Source organism: Tympanuchus pallidicinctus, unplaced genomic scaffold (genome assembly GCF_026119805.1).
Source record: "Tympanuchus pallidicinctus isolate F22 unplaced genomic scaffold, pur_lepc_1.0 scaffold4, whole genome shotgun sequence".
NCBI classification, from domain to species: Eukaryota; Metazoa; Chordata; class Aves; order Galliformes; family Phasianidae; genus Tympanuchus; species Tympanuchus pallidicinctus.
In genome coordinates, this window is record NW_026294758.1 from 32070584 (window position 1) to 32091907 (window position 21324).

General features: G+C 37.2%; 1 protein-coding gene across 1 annotated transcript in view; it reads left to right on the forward strand.

Annotated features, from left to right (window-relative positions):
* The window catches only part of CNTNAP4 (contactin associated protein family member 4), a 176857-nt gene that overhangs the window by 46446 nt on the left and 109087 nt on the right, over positions 1-21324 (forward strand). Inside the window, exon 3 of the mRNA XM_052701256.1 lies at positions 6112-6305. Within this exon, the coding sequence (XP_052557216.1) occupies positions 6112-6305 (194 nt within the window). The remainder of the gene's footprint in view (positions 1-6111; positions 6306-21324) is intronic.

Here is a 21324-nt window from a genome sequence, read left to right on the forward strand (position 1 = left end):
TTCTATGAATTGTATTTTTTTATATATCAAAGGTAAAAGACGATGCAACTATCAAACACATGGCTGAAAGATAGTATAATTTTATATATTTTTTTAGAACTGACAAGCCAACAGATATCGTTTCACCTCACAATCACTCTCTGCCCCTTCTGTTCTCAAACTAGATTCTGCGTTCAGTTCTTACTCAAAGCCAAAAGTTCCACATCTTTTCCTCAGTTTCATTTGTCATTTTCTTCCTTAGAATTACTTTTCTTGTACTGTGCTGTTGTATAAATGGAAGTTCATAATAGTGTAAACTTTTCTAGTTTTCTAGTTTTCATCTACCTTGTTTAAATTTAGAACATTTTTCCTAAAATTGAATTATTTCTACCCCAGCATTTATCTGATTCTTATACTCTTCTGAGGTGCAAAGGGGAATCTCACCTGGGAGAAACACATGAACACCTCTAATTGTATAGTTTTCCCTGTGTAATGTTAAACTCCTGGAGAATAAAAACCTTGCATCATCATTAGTTACTTAAGTATACAGCTTTTTTAACTTTTTTTTTTTTTTTTTCGTGTGTGTGTGTGTGTGTGTGTGTGTGTGAAAGATTATGCTTTTGCTTTTCAGGTTGAGAATGGAAAAAATGTAATATTTTAATATTTCAGTCTTTTTAATGTCTTAACACACTTCATTTGACCTTTTTATGGGTAAGAAGCCTTAATTGTCAATTACTTGGATGTAGAATATGTGCCTTGTAAAATGATCAGCTGAATTTATTCCTGATGAGGCTTTATCAGATTCAAGTTAAAATTATCTTCCATTAAGTTGTCTGTATGGGTAATATACTTAGCTTAGTCAACTTAGTAAAGTATTCTTTATGATGTGTGTTAGTTTAAACTCTTTTTTTTTTTTTTTTTAATACACATTGCTAGTAGTTATTAGGTCTAAACATGCAAAGATAGATTGAATCTGAAATTGATATGTGATAACATTAGCTAAATGGCATAATGCATTGTAGCTGAAGAAGCTGGGAATGCATATATTGTTATCAAGTTTTATATATAATTTATATTGCAACACAGTTAAAGGTAATCATAGAGCATGATAAAATTTGGAGGATTCTGTTCATACAGAGTGGGAAGCTTTATGTCAGCTTATCTTCTTTACAGCTCAGAATTTTTTTAAATGAAGCAAAAGTAACCTAACAGCCTGATAGCTACCCAGTGCCATGTTGAAATACATCTCTTAATAAATTATCTGTTGAGAAGGGTATTTTTTAAATGGTACAATCCTCAAAATTCACTGTAAGAATATTCAGCTATTTTCTGCCTCACATTTGAACTTGTGTATTTTTTTTCCCAGTCACTTTTAACTGGTTTCATTTTAATAAATTTATTTATTTGCTATCTTTTTACTAACTTTACTGATTTTGCTATTGCAAATGTCTTAATTTTAATGATATTGCCAACACTGTGAGGCTAAGGAAATATCAAAATTCATGTCCTTAAAACATGTCGTTCATTAACAGGCAGAAGACAGGATAAGGAACTAATGTTCATTTGATATTATTATGTATTTATTTCAGTGCTCACAGGGGAAGCCAGTATATATTTCACCTCCAGAAGTAAAAAAAAATCATTTCATACTACTTAAAATATATCTGAAATTCATAAGAATAAAAATCTTCTGAAAATGCAGGCAATCTGAATGGAAGAAAATGTCTCTGGTTAAGTTAGTGTCACTATCCAAGAATCACATTATCGGGTTATAATCCTGTTAAACACTGTCTAAGAGAAGTACCTGAGTTCACCAAACTGTACATATATCACTCTAATGAATAACATTTCTTGGTATGATTTCTGAAAAAAAGCATTGTTCATTGTCTGGGAGAAGAGCACGAGGAAATACCACTGTACTGTCATTTATATGACTTGAATATTAATGTTATATAAAAATTGAAAGCAATGAATGTTCAAAATGCAAAATATCCTCAGTTGCATCAAAAAAACTGTGACCAGCAGGTCAAGGGAGGTAATTCTGTCCCTCTACTCTGTTCTCATAATACCCCATCTTGAGTACTGTGTTCAGTTCTGGTGCCATCAAAACAAGAAAGACAAAGGTCAAGAGGAGGGCCATCAAGATTATCAGAGCGCCTCCCCTATGAGGACAGGCTGAAAGAGTGGGGACTCTTCAGCATGGAGAAAAGGAGGCTCTGAGGAGACTTTATAGCAGCCTTCCAGTACTATAAGGGGACCTACAGAAAAGCTGGGGAGGGACTTTTTGTAAGGGCAGTTAGTGACAGAATGAGGGGAAATATTTTTAAACTGGAATAGGGTATCTGAACGCTAGATATTAGGAAGAAATTCTTTTCCATGAGGGTGGTGAGACACTGGAACAGGTTGCCCAGTTAGGCTGTGGATGTTCCCTCCCTGGAAGCATTCAAGGCCGGACTGAATAGGGATTTGAGCAATCTATTCTGGTGGGAGATTGTCTCACTTCAATTTATAGGAGGGAGAGGAGGTTCCTAGATATATGTATACTCTATGGGAGATTAAGGAACAGCAGTTCAAATGTTGGTCCAATCAGTTAATTACAAATCCTAATTAATCAGGGAGATTGGGAAGGGGAAGCCAGTGACAATTATGACTTAGGGGGATGGGGAAGGGAAAGCAGGAGATAGGGAAGACAGGAAAGTAGTAAGAATTACATAAAACAGGGATAGTAACCACCAAAGTCTAGCAGCATCCTATTGCACACCATTCCAATACTCCAAGGTCAGTATGAGAGCAAAAGCCAGGGGAGAGCAGCAGCAGAGTGGCAGGCCTTAGGCAGCAAGCAGGTACAGTGACAAAGCAGGTCCAGGAGAGTCCGTTGGCAGGCAGGTATCATGTCACAAGGCATCTGATGCCTCTTTCTGTCCATGGAATATCAGGCAATATGATCAGGAGATAAGCTACAAGATGGCTTGTCTTGCAAAAACTGGAAAAAAATAAAGGTGTTGTGTTGCCTCCTACGGTACTGACCTAAAACCAGGCCAGGACCAAATGACTGCACGTACACACCAATATGATGAACAGCAAAATGGCATTTATTACACGTGAACTCTAGCTTATATAACCTATGTGCTTTGTCTACGCCCCTAAGGGCACGTGCCACACATCAATCATAGAGCTGGGAGAGGGCCTATCGCGTCACATTCCGTGGGGGAGTCTTGCAGTCGCCTACAACGTAAAGGAAAAATTACCTCCCTCATCTGGTAGCAGATAGTCCTGCAGTAGCAGAGATATGCCTTTTTGTGATCTTTTTTAATTGGTGTTTTTTTTTGTTTGTTTGTTTTTGTTTTTGTTTTTTTTTTAACTTTGTGCATCACTTCAGTCTGAATAATATGCTAGTCTCCAAGTATTTTGCAGGAGAGCTCTACAAATTACATTCTCAGCACAGTTTGTCTGAGAACTCCTATTGTTTATATCACATCTCCTTGCCATCTTGAATATTACCACCCCAAAGAACAATGATATGTCTAATAGTGCATAAAGTGAGGATTTTTCATGGAAAGTAAAGTTGAATGATCTTGCATGATGTGTGCTACAGATTTCATATATGCTGTGGATATGGACCACTTGACTAGTGCTCATAAGTTCCTTATTTAAACTCCAGACCTGGATATTCATGAAGTTTTCTTAAATCTCTGATGATTTCAGACTATTTTACAAGTCACTGAATAATGAAGCAGAGTTAATACAGAGATGAGGTAGTGATGGTTGTGTCATAACAGTTTAGATGCAGAAAATAAATCCAAAAAAGAGATTTATCACTTCTATTCTTAAAATTTCTGCTTGAAGAAATTTTTGCTTGAAAAAATTTTAGGGAAATTATTCTGTAATAGGGTTGAATATAGAAATTATTAGTAAATTTGTAGACATAAAAGTAATTGTGACCATGTAAGTTTAACCAGTATTAAATTTTGTCCTCTCACCAATCTTATAAAAACAGATGTAAAAAAATCTATGCACTTACACGAACATCAAGGGTGATGTTTTAGTATTACATTCTTCTTATTTAAATGGAATACTTGTCTATGTAATTGTTCTTTTTTTTTTTTTTGCCTCATAATCTCAGAGTGATGCTTGTTGTCAGCTTTATGATCAGTTAGGGAAGAAAGTAACCTGTGTCAAAACGTACAACTTGCTAGAAACTGAATTTTGACAATGTTTTCAGAAACTTACAATTCACTAATTATGATGAAATGAAATTTCAAATTCCTGTTTGGCCATTGTTTCCACAACAAAAATCCTAATTTATCCTAATTTATTCTAATTTATTTGTAAAAATTTTAAAAGAATTCAGAAAAACACTAAGACATCCTTAAATTTCAACCTTAGGTTTAAATCAGGACTCTCTTAAATTTTAATTAATGTATGAATGTGTGGGAAAATTTTTAATTTCATATATGCCCTGTTACATATTTTTGTAAACACTTTCCATTTACTGTCATCAGTAGATTTAATCTCATTTTTTGTGGTTTGTGAATACCTTTATGATATATGTATTTAGTATCTTCTTTTTCCCTCAAGATAATGTTGAAATCTTTACTCAAAACCTTGGAATAAAATTAAATCATGTGATGTTTTATTTACAAAATGTTAAGCACCACAAATTCCACAGAAGCATAAGATTAGATTGCTCTTTTTTTTTTTTAATAAAACAGTTTTTATTGATTGTTATGGAAACTATATTTATTGGTTGCTCTGTGTTGTCTATTTTTTCGAGACTATTAGAGGGTAAATTTATCTATGTTAAATCCAAATCTGTGAGTATGAAACAGATCATTTCCCATTTTCTGTCACCATGTACTTAAATAAAACCTAGAAGGTGCTAATCATGTCTGAATTCTTGACAAAATTTGCAAAATAAATTTAAAAAATTTTATTTTTATTTTCTCACATTTTGTATTTCACTTGTTTGTGTCCTGCCCTTGGGATCTTTCATCTGACTTGAGTCAGGAATTAGCCTGATCATAGAATCATATAATTAATTAAGCTGGAAATGACCTTAAAGATCACTTAGTTTTAAACTCTCTGTCTTAAGAAGTGTTGCCAATTACAAGATCAGGGCTCCTAGAGCCCCATCCAAACTGGCCTTGAACTACATAGCTTCTTTAGGCAGCCTGTTCCAGTGCCTCACCACCCTCTGAGGAAACAATTTCCTATTAACATCTAAACTAATTCTCCTTTCCTTTGGCTTAAAACTGTTCTCCCTATCATTATCAGATTGTGCAAAAAAAAAATTGTTCTCCATGTTTTTTATGAGCCCCTTCTTTTGAAAGGTTGCAAGAAGATTTTGAAACCTTCTCTTCAGGCTGAATAAGCTCAACTTCCTCATGGGCTGTGTGTCTAGCCCTTTAATCCTCCTCATGTTCCTTCTCTGCATTTGTTCAAGCAGCTCTACATGTATCTTGTGATCTGAGTAAATAGAGCAAGCTAAGGAAAAGAGCTAAGCACATAAGGTGTGGGGTTTCTTTATGTTTTGCTTTGTTTTCTTTTCTTTTTTCTCTATTTTTTTAAATTAGCTATGTGTTTTGGGTTAAGCTTAATCATCACAAGCTTATATATCTCCTGACCAGAATTGCATGGATAGAACCTCATACTGACAAATGGTTTTCATACAGACTTTCTACTCACTTTAAGAGGCAAATGTAAATTAATAAACTGTGCTTTATTTCTCCATATATGGATCTCTACACCCAAGTCTCATGGAAAAGCATTATGCAGAGTCATTCAGTTTAAAAGTGACTTTAAAAGTTCACATAGTCCAGAGAGAATTATAATCTCCAGTTAAACAATGGTAAATAAAATAATTTCTAAGATTTTTTCTTGAAGAGCGTTGTCTAATTGAATGAGTTATTTTGTTGACTCGTTATAAAATTTAATTTGTAAGTGACAAAAAGGAGTAAATTCACGTTGAATTTTAATACTTAGAAATGGTTGCATACATTAAGTACTCTATATCTCGTTTTACAAGAGTTTCTAGGTATTACCTAAAGAATTTTGAAGCAAGTGCATCTTAAATTCTTTTTTTTTTTTTAATTAGAATTCTGTAAATTCCAATATTTTTCATTCCTTTTTTAGGTGCTGGTGGTTGGTCTCCACTTGTGTCTAATAAATATCAATGGCTTCAGATTGACTTTGGTGAAAGAACTGAGATAACTGCTGTTGCTACTCAAGGTGGTTATGGGAGCTCTGACTGGGTAACAAACTACCTTCTAATGTTCAGTGATAGTGGACGAAACTGGAAACAATATCGTCAAGAAGAAAGCATTTGGGTATGTTACTTCAATAATGAGAATTAGATTTCTCCAGAAGACATAAAATTATTGGAGATGTGTAGTAAGCAAGGGAGTGGAATAAAAAGAACTACAATGAAAATTTTGAAACAATATATGCATGAAAAATTCTAGATTTTGACAAGATAAGGAGCACTGAAAAGCAAACAAACATAAAAAATTTGGCTTTAACGTTACTCCATTATGTGACTCAAGATTGTATTCTGAAGACTAGAGTATTACTGCAAAATCTCATTTTTTCCTTCTGTGTGTGATAAAATTGTTTTCCTGAAATATTGACTGTATTGATTTCATATCAAATTTGCTTTTTCATTGAAAACAAAAAAAGATATAAAGGTATGCAGACAGAAACATTTCATATAAGTGTAATTTTTGTTCCTAACTCCAAGTCTAGATTCTGATACTGATTTGATATTTTAAGCATTTTTTCACCTATTATCTTTGTAGCTAATAATTTATAAGTGTGACTATGTCCATCACATCCCATTAATGCTAAGTTTAATGAGAGTTGAAGATTTTCAGTAACAGATAGATAATGTCCAAAACAGAAATAGAACATTGAATTATATGTTTAGACTATGGTTGTATCTGTGTTTGAACCCTAGCGTCTACAGACTGGATTATTGGAATAATATTAGTGTCTTTGTACTCTGATTTCATTTTGTCATTCTTCTATTCTTCTATCCAAATGAAGAGCTGACTCATTTTTTTTTTAAGTTTTACAAGACTTTAGGTTTCAATGTTTTTTGCTACAATTAAATATTATGTTAAATGTATTTCATTTTGTGCATTTGAATTTTGACTTTTATTTATTATCAGTTTGCTCTCTCAGATTAACCTCTCTCATCTCTTTGGTTGCTGAATGTGATTAGTCTTCACTTCTCTACATGATAGGAACTGATCTAAAAAGAATTATAGCAATTTTGTGATGTATATTGATCTTAGCATTCTCATTGACAGTTCACTGATGACATAAATGCGTGCCTTACTTGCTATCTTACATCAGTATGTTTATCTTTCAGATAGATTTCATTTAGCATTTAAAATCCTTTAATCATGAAGATACTTCTGAAAAACTGATTCCATTACATTTACTAGGCTTCGTCTCATAGATTAACTGTCTCTTTAGTTTGTAATAATTTAAAAGTAAATCTTTTAACATTTTTAATGAAAAAATGAAGTATGTTTTTGTCTGTGTATATTAGTAGGCTTATATTTTATGTTTAATTTTCCATTTCACGTATCTTAGCTGACAAAAAAAATTTTGTATGTTTTATGTATGAAAGTTTTGTATGCACACACATTCATATATGCCATCATTTTCTCAATCTTCTGAGTTGATATGGAAATAATTTACTTCTAACATTTACAATTTTGATGATATGCAATAAAATTTTATAAATAGTGAATTACATGGCTGCACATATTCCCAACTTCCTCTGTAAAGGATTTGGATTTTAGGGATCTTGAGCTCTTTAGTTTGACCGGGGGTCCTGATTCACCTATGCCAGTCTCTTGCCTTCTTTTCCTGACTTCTTACATCTGCAGAAAGAGAGCTCTTCCTTAAAGATCATAGAATCATAGTATCACCAAGATTGGAAAAGAATTCTAAGATTATCCACTTCAACCATCCACCTATCACCAGTTTCTCCCACTAAATCATCTCCCTCAGTACAACATCTAAATGTTTCTTGAACACCTCCAGGAATGGTGACTTCACCACCACCTTGGGCAGCCCATTCCAGTGCCTGACTGCTCTTGGAGAAAAGCTATTTCCTAATGTTCAACCTGAATCTCCCCTAGCACAACTTCTTGTTATTCCCTCTAGTCTTATTTCTAGTTACATGAGAGAAAAGGCTGATCCCCATCTCACCACAACCTCCCTTCAGGTAGTTGTAGAGAGCAACAAGGTGATGCCCGAGCCTCCTCCTCTCCAGACTGACCAATCCCAGCTCCTTCAGGTGCTCCTCATAAGGTTTGCTCTCCAGAGTCCTCAGTAGCTTCACTGCCCTTCTCTGAGCCTCTGAAGATCCAGGGCCTCAACAGTAGATCAAGATCTATGATAGATCTGTGAGCTCTCCTCTGCACCCTTGCCCATGAGAGCAGTTTCCCAGGCTGTTTTGTTGACTAACTCCCTGAAGAGCTGAAAGTTAGCTTTCCTAAAATTTGGCATCCTAATTTTACTTTTGCCTGTATCATATCCCTCAGGAGAGTGAATTCAATCATAGTATGGTCACTACAGCCCAGGCAACTTCCAATCCTGGTGTCACAAATCAGATAATTTGCACTGGTGAGCAACAGTTCCAATACTGCATTCTCCCTTTTTGGGCTGTCTATTACTTCATCTAGGATGTTAACGTCAGTGCATTCCAGGAGCATTTTGGCTTGCCTACATCTCGCCATGCTACTTTTCTAGCAGAAGTCTGGGTGGTTGAAGTACCCCAGCAGCACTAGTGTTTGCAGTCACGACACCTCTTGTAGCTGGAGATGGAAGGCTTCATTAACAGGCTCTGCTTGATCATGTGGCATGTAGTAGACACTGATCACAAGGCTTCCTTTGCTGCCTCTGTCTCTGTCACCCACAGGCTTTTAACTTGTGCATGACTATTCTTTAGGGACAGCTTTTTACATTCTATTCCTTCCCTGATGTAGATAGCAACACTCCCTTCCCTCCTTCCTCACCTATTCCTTCTGAACAGCTTGCTGCCATTGATAGCCACATTCCAGTCATACGAATTATCCCACCAGGTTTTGCTGACAGCTGTAGTATCATGGTTTTCTAGTAGCACAGTGGCTTCCAGCTTTTCCTGTTTGTTTCCCAAGCTGCATGCATTGGTATAGAGGCACATCTGGGCAGCTGGTCTTGTCAGGTTTTTAGAGGATAACTACTTAATTCCTTTTAAGTATTTCACTTAAGTTTCCTTGTTGCCTTCTCATATTGCCCAAGAAGTTACTACCTCATCTTCAGAGGTTTTTGTATGTACTGCTAGTGTTGCCGGTACTTCTCAGAGCAGCAGGTTGAGGACCTCTGCTAGTACCCTGTCCTTCTCACATAGCTATGCCATACCACATCTTATAATGGGAAGGCTCACAATTCCCCCCACCAAACCTGTTCATTATTCTAAACAGATTCTAAGTTCTAAAAGGATATGAATTATTTCAGGGTATGTTTGGATCAGAGAGACAGTATATCTCAGAGAAGCAGCAAGCAGAACCTGCCTAACCAATATTACCTACCAACCCTTGAGAGATGGATTAAATGCTATACAGGATAAATAAAAGGAACATGCTGGCACTGGAATGATAGGTAGAATCAGCATTGTGCACTTTTCCTCACCAATCCATTAGAACCCACCTCCTGCTTTTAATCTCTCGAGGGTCCGCAGGATTTTTTCCATTTGTACAATGCATCTGCATGGCCAGCACATGGTGCAGAGCCTAGGTGGAACACCTGCATACAAGCTCAACAATCTGCAAAACAAGATAACCGTAAGATTGATACCCTATCAAAACAAGATAAGCAGCTCCAGCTGCAAATACTGCTTTCCTTAAAACTGGCATGCAACCCATGCTTCTAGTCATGTAGCAATCCAGTTTTGTTCCCTATCAGAACCCACTGTTCCAACTCAGGATCATTCTTCAGTCAGAACCTTTCATTATATTTATCTTTAATAAACATTCAAGATATAACTAATGCCGTTGTTGTGTCAAACAGTCAAGAAGTTTGACAGAAAGTAAACTCCCTTGTGCTTCAGCTTGTCTTCAGATATCAGAGGATTTGAGGGTGGCTAAGATTTTGAGTGATGCCTAGTTCAGTGCTTTTAGTGCAGTCATGTTCAATACAATGAATCATCAGAATTAGTGATGGACCAATAGCATCATGCTTCTTTGATCTAGTTGTGTTTGAATGAGCAAACATGGCCATCCTAAGGAGCTTGATCACATTCAGATCACAGTCTTGGATGGGCTAATGAATAGCGCTTTTGGATTGTCAGTGATAAATACACTGTCTCCAGAGCACGTGGAAGTACCAAGAATGCGAATAATGCAGCTGATGACAAACATTTTAATTATGGAACAACTCCACAGAGGCTTCTAAGTTTTCCAGGAAAATATTTGGCATAACTTAGGACATTCCAACTGGTGTCCATCTGGGGGTATTTAGAACAGCATATCAGCTGATTCAGCTATGCTGAGTCAGCAATGTTCTCCTGATTTTTCTGTTAGTAGTATTGTGTTTTAAATTTCTCCTCTTCTAAGTTATTTTTATAACATTTTCTTACTTTCAAGTAGAGTTTGAGTAACACTGGTCACACACAAACACACACATATATATATATTTATTGCAATTGGTGTGACAGAAAGTGAAAAACTGCTGATTGTGACAGTTATGCAGTTTATCAGTTCCAAAATATAGAATGTAGCTGCAGTATTTACATTCTACTCCACCTTCCATGCTATATCTCTTAGAGTCAGCATATCAAGATCCTCTGGTATTACCAGCAATTCAAGGTTTCAGTTTGTATTGCATAGAGAACGATCATGGAACGGACTCTGTATGCTCACCTCACTGCACTCTGGAGCTTTCTTCAACACTGTACTTTCTCATAAGAGATGGACATCTCAGTTAGTCACATACAACTGTTGTTCCGCATAGTCTCCTTCAAAACCATAGTCACTCAAGCTTCATCGTACTTAGAAGGAACCAGGGGGTCATGTGTGGTCTTGTTATGATGATTAGTGATCAAGGGGTTCTTGGGCTGTTCGCTATTCACAAAGTATTCATTAGTGGTTATTATCTCTGTCATCAAGGCAGTGTTATCAGTCCTGAGCAAGGTCTTTGGCATCTCCTCATCTGCTTGAGCAAATCTTTGCGCGTGACAACCAGACTGAGGGTTGATTTTGGGGGCAGAAGAAGCTACACTATAACAAGTAAAATGTAAATTGTTCTTGCTTGTATTAGGGCAACTGATTTGTAGGGGGTGGGGGAGGAAACTTTGTCTGGCCTGGGGGAGCCCAGGGACCTTCTGCATAAATTGATCTAGTTAACTCTGTAGCAGTTTTGTGGTGAAGCATGCAGGCATAAGCTGCTTTTTAGCTTTTAGAATGAATCTGTTTCTCTGCTCTCAGAAAGCTTTGTTAGGGATCTTTATCAGCAGTTCAGGTTTCTGTGCTGACAAACTTGACCTTGAGAGCCCAGCTGTACTGCCAGTATTCTGGGATATTTGTAAACTTTGAGCACTGCTTAGTCTGGGCAGTGCTTTTACATTTTTTTTATTTTTCCTCCTCTTCTCATGTTCTATTCATCAAGCCCTTTTTAGCAGCTACCAGCAATGAGCCCACTCTTTATTGTGGGGGTGCTGTGTAAGAGATTCAATGCCATCATGTTCCAATTATCAATGTTATGATTTCTTGTTGTGGAATTGTGTTCACACATAACCAAATAAGGGCACTGATGGACACACCTGCATGATACTTACATGCATTGTGGTATGATTTGAATTTTGACACATCCCAGATAGAATAGCTAATTTTACAAACAACTACATCCCAAATGGAATAGCTAAACTTACAAACAATACGATGTTCAGACCAGTTTCCAGACTTTCTTCTCAGTTTGTCACACATTAATGTTGACATTAATGAGTTAATGTTCATGGTTGTGGCAATACCACTGTGCATGTTATCAATCTCCCTGAATCTATTACTATACATTCATGGTATGTGCAAGGAGTCTCATCCAAAACCAGAAAATGTTGACTGGTAGGGAATATGGAGAGGTTTAGGAAAAATCTTAGAATCATGGGGACCCACAATGTCATGGGATTTCACTCTTGAACACCTGTGGGATCCTGAGAAACTAATCCAGTCTTTGAGTCAGGGAGGATGCAGCTTACATAGATCTAAGGAGATACAACTTATTTGGGGTTTGGCTTGTGCTTACCATGCCCTATATAATACTATTCTGGAGAGAGAGAGTTTCTGAGCTGAGGTTCAAGCCAAAGGGAAAAATCTCCAAGTCAAATCTGATCAATCATAGGAGACAGCAGTAAAAATGTCAGTTGCCCCTGTGGAAGGCAAGAAATGGAAAAAAGAAGAAGCGGAGGAGGAGGTAGAGGAAGATCCGGGCGAGGAGCCTTCCTCAGAACCACCATCATCGGGGAAGGAAAAAAAGAAAAAAACTAAGAGAGAGAGTGATGAAGAGGAAGTCTCTATTAGTACTCATTGGCCTTTGAAGATGACTGAAATCCAAGGCTCAAGAAAAGAGTTTACATGGCACCTGGATGAAGCTGTCATTTCCTGGTTGCTTTGCTGTTGGGACAGCGGGGCCAGTAGCTTGTCTCTAGATGGTGATGAAGCTTGCCAACTAGGAGGCATTGCCAGAGATCCAGCTATTGACAGAGGGATTAGTGGATGTTTGAATGGGCTGCCACCCTATGGGAATGCTTGTTAATAGCTGTGAAGGACAGGTATCCCTTCAAAGACGGCTTGAAGTCTGTGATGAAAAAGTGGGATACAATTGAATGGGGTATTCAGTATTTGAGGGAAATAGCCATAGAGAAAATGTTGTATGACCATAATTTTATTCCTAACCACCCACTCCAAGACCACAACCCTGAGAGAGTGAGGACAATGCCTGATATATGGCGGAAACTCGCAACAACAGCACCAGAAATATATGCTGGTATACTAGCAGCGACGTTTGACGGATACCAGGACCAACAGAGAAGACCGTTAGTTTTTTAATTGATTCTATGCTATGATATATGGCTATGAATAACAGCTACCCCCAACTCACGTTTCCATTTCCGTCATCTTACAAGCAATGCACCAACTGAATGAAATGCAAGAGCAAGTGTCTCTATTGATTAATCATGACAAACCTGTAGTAGTATCAGAAACACTTGATGAAGATCAGGATAGTCAAAAGAGTCTAATGAAGGAGCTGATCAAACTAATGTGAATCCAACTAATTAAAATGATGAACCCTCTTTCTGATGATCTCAGCTGTTAAAGGCAAATGCTTTCCAGCTCCAATAAGGAATACTACATCACAAATTAACATTACCTACATGGCCATGGAGAAGACACGAGGAGAAGGCATGACCAAGCTCCTTCTGTACTATGAGCATGGGTGACAGAGTTACAAAACAGATCAATCACTAGTGCAGTTGCTCCAGTTAACACAGGTAATGAATAGAGGGGCACTGCCCCTCAGTATAGGGGGGGAATGCATAATAGTTTATTGGACTGTGTGGATTCAATGGCCTGGCACATAAGAACCACAGAAATAAAAGGCACTGGTGGATACCAGTGCACAGTGCACTCTGATGCCATGTCATGAAGGGTCATGAATCAATCCATATTTCTGGAGTGACTGGGAGCTCTCAAGAATTGACTGTGTTGGAGGCCAAGATAAGCCTTACTGGTAAAGACTGGCAAAAACATCCTACTGTGACTGGCTCAGGGGCTCCATGTATACTAGGTATCGATCACCTCAGAAGGGGGCATTTCAAGAATCCTAAGGAATATAGATGGCCCTTTGGAATAGTGGGTGCGGACACAGACATTAAGCAGCTGTCTGTTTTGCCTGGCCTGTCAGAAGATCCATCTGTTGTGGGGTTGCTACTAGTGAAAGAGCAGCAGGTACTAACTGCCACAAAAACACAGACTACAGTACAGCACCAACAGGGATTCCCTGCTCTCTGTTCATAACTTAATTCGTCAACTAGAAACAGGGAGTGATCAGCAAAACTCACTCGCCTTTTAACTGCCTCATATGACCAGTGCATAAAGCAAGTGGAGAATGGAGGCTGATGATGGACTACCATGGCCTGAATGAAGTCACACTCCCACTGAGTGCTGCTGTTGCCGGACATGTTAGAACTCCAGTATGAACTGCAGTCAAAGGCAGCCAAATAATATACCACGATTGACATTGTTAACACCTTCTTTTCCATTCCTTTGGCCACAGATTGTAGGTCACAGCTTGCTTTCACATGGAGGGTTGTACAGTATACTTGGAACCATTTGCCCCAGAGGTGAAAACACAGCCCAGCCATTTGCCATGGGTTGATCCAAACTGTATTGGAACTGGGCAGTGCTCCTGAGTGCCTACAATACATTGATGATGTCATTGTGTGGGGCAATACAGCAGAAGAATTGTTCACAAAAGGAGAGCGAATAATCCAAATTCTTCTGCAAGCTGGTTTTGCTATTAAGTGAAGCAAAGTGAACAGACCTGCCCAGGAGATTCAGTTCCTAGGTATAAAGTGGCAAGATGGGCATCATCACATTCCAGCATATGTGATTGACAAAATCACTGCTATGTCTCCACCCACGAGCAAGAAAGAGACACAGTCTTTTCTGGGTGTAGTGGGCTTTTGGAGAATGCAGGTTCCAAACTATAGCCTCATTGAAAGCCCCTGTGCAGTGGCCCTAGGGCCAGTATGGATAGGACAGGATGTAAAGAACATCCTCTACACTGCTGCTGGAGAGAAAGTTCCTACTTGGAGTCTGTGGCAAAGAGGCTCAGGAGAAACCTGAGACCTGGGATTCTGGACTCGAGCCTACAGGGTGTCCAAAGAGTGCTACACTCCAACTGAAAAGTAGATCTTAACCTCGTATGAGGGGATTAGGGCTGCTTCTGAAGTAGTTGGTACTGAAAAACAGCTCCTTCTAGCATCTCGACTGGCAGTTGACTGGATGTTTAAAGGAAAGGTTCCCTCCGCCCGTCATGCAACTGATACTACTTGGAGTAAGTGGATTGAGCTGGTTACACAACGAGCATGTATGGGGAACCTCAGCTATCCATCCTACAGGTGATCACAGACTGGCCTGAAGGTAAAAAGTTTGGAACATCATCAGGAGAAGAGGTATTGTGAGCTAAAGAGGCCCCACCATACAATGAACTACCAGAAAATGAAAATAAATTGTCGCTGTTCACAGATGGATCTTGTCATATTGTGGGGATGCATCACAGATGGAAAGCTGCAATGTGGAGCCCCACACAAGTTGCAGAGGCCACTGAAGGGAAAGGAGAATCAAGCCAAGTTGCAGAGGTAAAGGCTGTCCAATTGGCCTTAGACATTGCTGAATGGGAGAGATGGACAATGCTTTATCTTTATACTGACTCATGGGTAATGGCAAACGTCTTATGGGACTGGTTACAGCAATGGGAGCAAAATGACTGGCAGCAGAGGGATAAACCTATTTGGGCTGCTGAACTTTGGAAAGACATTACTGCTCAAATAAAGGATATGGTTGTAAAGGTGTGCCATGTAGATGCTCATGTGCCCAGGAGACAAGCTACTGAAGAACAACAAAATAACCATCAGGTAGACCAAGCTGCCAAAACTGAGGTGGCTCAAATAGACCCGGACTGGCAGAACAAGGGTGAATTATTTATATCTCTGTGGGGCCAGGAGACCTTGAGCTACCAAAGAAGAGATGCAACATATAAATGGGCTAGAGACCGAGGGATGGACTTAACTATGGGTGCTATTAAACAGATTATTCATGATTGTGACACATGTGCCATAATTAAATAAACCAAGAGGATGAAATCTCTCTGGGAGGAAGGGCAATGGGAAAAGTATAAGAATGGGGAGGCCTGGCAGGTTGATTATATCACCTTGCCACGATCTCACAGTGATTGTTATGTGCTTACCATGGTGCAGGCATCCACTAGGTGGCCTGAAACACATGCAGTACCCCATGCTAATACCCGAAACACCATACTGGGTCTCGAGAAACAAATCCTGTGACAACATGGCACCCCCATGGCAGAAAAAACTGAGTCAGATAATGGGACTCATTTCAAAAATTGTCTTGTAGATACTTGGGCCAGAGAACATACGGCATTGAGTGGATTTATCATATCCGCTATCATGCACCAGCTTCTGATAAAATTGAACGATAATGGGTTGCTGAAAGCTGAAATGCTGACATGTTGAAAGCAATGGGTGGTGCAACATTTAAGCATTGGGAGAAGCATTTAGCAGAAGCCACCTTGTTGGTCAATACCAGAGGATCTATCAATCACGGTGGTCCTACCCAACCCAGCTCCCTACATACCAAAGAGTGAGATAAAGTCCCTTTAATACATGTAAAGAGCATGTTTGGAAAAGCAGTTTGGGTCCTTCCAGCTTCTGGAAAGGGCAAACCTCTCTGTGGTACTGTTTTTGCCCAGGGACTGTGTCCACTTAGTGGGTGATGCAGAAAAACGGGGATGTTCAATGTGTGCTACAAGGAAATTTGATGCTGGGGTAGTGCAGTCAGTAATTCTCTCTCTATATATATATATAGACGTGTGTGTAATGCATTTTAATCATTGTTTGTATAGATGTATATATATTAAGCATGATGTAGTGATGTAGAAGAAGGGGTGGAATGTCATGGTTTTTTGGTTTTTGGTATCCCACATCATCATAAGATCATGTAGTGCACTGGAAGTTAAAGTATTAATGATCCAATTCCAGGTGCCTGTCCCTACACATTACAGAAGTGATGGGGTTTGGCCCTTCCAGGTGGCACAGTTTCTTACAGTCTTGCAGAGGGTGCTGGAGGGTGCTTTCCTAGCCATTCCAAGCTTTTCAGGTTTGACTCGGTCTTGGGAACTCTATCTCTTACTGATTTTATTTGATTTATTAGTCTCAATTTCAATTAGATTGTATTATATTGTGGTATCTTGCATTCCAATATCATAGTTAGTAAAATAAGTTTTCCTCTATAGACTGTTGCCACTGTTTTTTTTTCCTTCCTTGAGCCCAGCTCTCATCTCCCTATCTCTTCTCCGTTTCCCTTCCCATTCTGTGGGGCCGGGTGGGAGGGGGGAAGGAGAGTAGGAGCCTATTGCCCCCGTCACAGGTATAGATTGATCTAGTTAACTCTGTGGCAAATGGTACATTGTTTCAAATGCATATAAACTATGCAGTAAACTTTCTGTGTTTTAGAGAGTGTATAATTGGAAACTTCAGCCTGAATGATCGAGCAGCGTTTTAGCAAGGAGCTACTGGTATTATCTAATGACAAAAATTATTACTTTTTGACCAATGTCTGATTGTTACTGTTTCTTTTCTCACTCATTTCTTTTATGCTGAGAATACAAAGGCCTTCTTTAAAATAATCTGCAACAGTATACTTCAATACACTTCTGAATTTTGCCCCTGTAATCTCTCAGACTATGATAACCAAAGTTTTTGATCTGGTATTTATGATAGACATTATGTTCTCTTGTATTTCATTTCTTCTGTGGACTTTGATAATTGAACTCCTGGAAGAAGAGTGATAGGTGGGGTGTGTACACACACTTAAAAGTTGAAAAGCTTCTGAATTGCAACAACTGGGGAGCTCCAAAGAACATATAGATTGCCAAAATCCTATTTCTATTAGGAATCTGATTTTAGCGGTATTATTTTGATAGGCAAATTTTCTGCTTTCTGTTTTATCTTGCTACTTCCTGTTCCCTGTGACCTAAGATTGAATAGATGTATAATCAATTCTGTAAGAGCTGTTTAATCTGTAGTGGCATGCTACACTTTGAGACTGTACCTGAATATTAGTAATAATTCTTGATAAATTCTGCCTTCTACTTTTCTCAAGTAGTTCAGTTCTGCACTGTAACTTGAAATTAACATCTAAACATCGTTAGAATCCTTCAATTTTGTGAATTTAAGGTTTTTTAGGTATGATTCTTCCTGGCCAAATATAGCCTAAGCATAGGATCAGTCATTTACCTCTAAGAAAGTATATAATAATTAATTATACAGGGGGAAGAACATATTTGAGAATGCAGATAAATTTTCTGTTGATTTTTGTGGTACGAAATTCTTAGTATGAATATCTTATTTTATCCCCTATGCATATTTCTTACTTAGATTCACTGTGGTCATATGTTCATAATCTGGTAATACAGTATCAGCAGTACCATAGAATTTATTAATATTTTGTATTCATTGCTAGCAATAAATAAATAAATAATCATTTAAGAACAAACAAATGTAATAATTTATCTATCAATACTATGTAGATTTTTGTTGACATATTTTGTAAAAGGAAGTGACTGTTATTCTGGTCATCAAGTCTCTAACTATTAGTAGCACACATTTCCATGTAGAATAAAAAAATCACTTTCCATTGGTAGGTCAGTAGTTAGTTTTTCTATTTCCAGACAGTGCCATTTTCTATCACTTATTTTAAATACCATAGGGAAGTAGATGTAATATTGCTTTTATTGTACGTTGCATCTCCTGTACATAACAAGCTAGATTTAAAATGTTAAACTGATATTTCATTAAGTTATAAGTAACTGATTTAGCAAATATAGAAGCACTGTTAGTGAAACATAAATTACAGTCATCATGTTAACAACTCAATGCTTTTAGTTTTGTGAGTCTTTAAATTCAGTTACAAAAACATAATGATACCAGCATGCTATCAGTGCTGTGTTTACTGTGTCAGGCTCATTGCCTAAAACCAATATAATTTAGAATTTCTGTTTATCCAGTTTTGGAGTTACTTAACTGAATAAAGACTAGAAAATAGTGTAGTTAGTACACTGCAAGTTGGGCTTATCTTTGAAAGGAGCATTCACTGTTTCCCTAATGAAGCCTCTACAGCTAATATTTTTTGCAGTAATAGAATTGTTTAGCTGATGTTTGGTATAGGGATGTTTTGTTTGGTTTAGTCTTGTAAAGTTTATGAGGGAATGTGTGGATAATAGAAGATATTAGGCTATCAGGGTCTTTAGATCCTTCTGGGTGACAGTTACAAATAAATTCAGTGGAAGGAGGAACACCAAAAGCCTTTAAACATAAGTAGCCAGAGACTAAAGAAATTTAAAAACAAATGAACAAACAACAACAAAAACATAAAACAGAAAGCAGATAAGTTTTCTTTGTGAATTTGTCAGTTCTTTTTCCCTCTCTTTTTTCTTGAGTGTTGACAAAAGAGACATGACAGCAGTTAACATAGTAGCATGTTAAAGATGTCAATTTTCTTTGGATAATACTATTGGAACAATGCTTTTTTTTAGTTTCAGAAAAAAATCCGAGGACTTGAATTGTAATATATTTCTAGGTAGGTGGAGTTATCCTGGGTTTTGAAGTGCACAAAATATTTTAAAAATTGAGTTTTGTCATGTTCTAATGTAGCAAACAGGCAAAATAGTTTTTTGTTATTATTTAGTTTGTAAGTTGAGTTAGCATGCTAACTACAACAGCGGTGAACAGTGGTGAACCCTCTACACTGGTCTGAAATACATAACTATCAGAAGGCAATGATAAAAAAATACTTAGTTATGTACTCAAAAAATACACGTAGATAAAGATACTACACTAATCTTTTTATTATTAGTTTTAATTTTTATTTTTTTAACAAAGGTCTCTGTCAATCTTCTGTAAAAAAGATTTGGGTTTTATTTATTTTACTTGAGCTGCATACCAGTCCATCGTGCTTGTTTTTGGATTGTTATTACAGTGGGCAAAACATCAAATACTAATTTTTCCAAATGGAACTGGTCAGTTCTCCTGGGCATTTTTTTTCCTAAGACCAATGATCACCATAAAACTGATGGCATGTAGCTGTGAAATAAACATACTAGCAGAGAGAGAAACATTTAAGACATTATAAATAAATTACTTGAGGTATTGTCTTAATTTAACATTTGTTCAGCAATCTGCTTTGAGTTCATTCACATTAAAAAAAGATATTTCTATGTTATTACTAAAAACATTAATCTAATATTATTTAAATATATGTGTATATATGTATATATATATATAATAGAGAGGGAGAAGGAACTGAGAAGATTCTCCAAAAAAAAAAATCCAAGAAAAGGAAAACATTTTCTTATCAGCTTCTATGCAGAACCAAGATTAAAATTACAGTACATAAATGTCTCCTTCAAAAGGTTTACATTTTACTTTTCATCTTATTGGAAAACATCATTTAAACTGAAACATCCAACTATTAAATTGGGAAGAGGTAAAAGCAAGATTATTATTCTTTGCATTTTACAAATGATTTAATTTCAAGCTATTCAAACCCTAAGATCTATTAGTACCTTATGAAAGGCAAACCTGTGAGTCTTTTACCTGCATGGGAGATTTGGTAGCGGTACTGCCTTTCCAGAGTACATCTTCTTCTAAAAAACATTACAGTCAAGACTGCCTTTAGTTTGTGGTAGCAAATGCTAGGAGAGGTGTGTTGTTTATTGCTTTATTTTGACTGATTTCCTGTTAATGGGAATAGAATTATTGTATTTCCTTCATCATAAGAAGAACATAACTGTGTAAGACAAATTGCAGATTGCTAGTGTTCTAATTCTCAGATTCTTCATCATATTTATTTATCTTTCCTGTTGACAAAATGTTTTTTTACTTTATATATGTATACTTGTCTTATACAGTAGAACAATTTTTACCTTTTCTATTTTTTGCTTAAAAAAAAATTGAAAATCTGTCCAAAAGATACAAATAAGTAACAAAAGATAAACATAAAAACAACAACAACAAAATTAAAATTAATTACCCAATTCACCACTACCAAAATTAGAAATGTGCTAATGAATTGCGGTATTATTTAGTTGTTTAAAGCAGCTTATAATCAAAACTAATTTCCACTGTGAACTGGGGAAGTAAAAATGAAACTGCATACAGTAGCTGTATGGTAGTAGATAGCTTATAGCATGAGTGTACAACCTTCTGGATTGCCTGGGTCTCACTGTGTCACAAAGAATTGTCTTGGGCAGCATACAAAATACCTTGGTATCTCTGAAAGTAGTGCCTCCTCTTTGTTTCTATGAAAACCACAAATAGACATGAAGAGCACAGTTGCACCATTGGATAGAGCAAATTCTTACCTACAAAACAGTCTTTTTCAGCGTAGTCTTCATCAGTTATCTGTGCATTTTTTGCCAGTGATAAAGAAGGGCTACATGATATGTGTGTAAAAATCTGCACCTGTGGAGATACCTACTGTTGCTGTCACCACTACT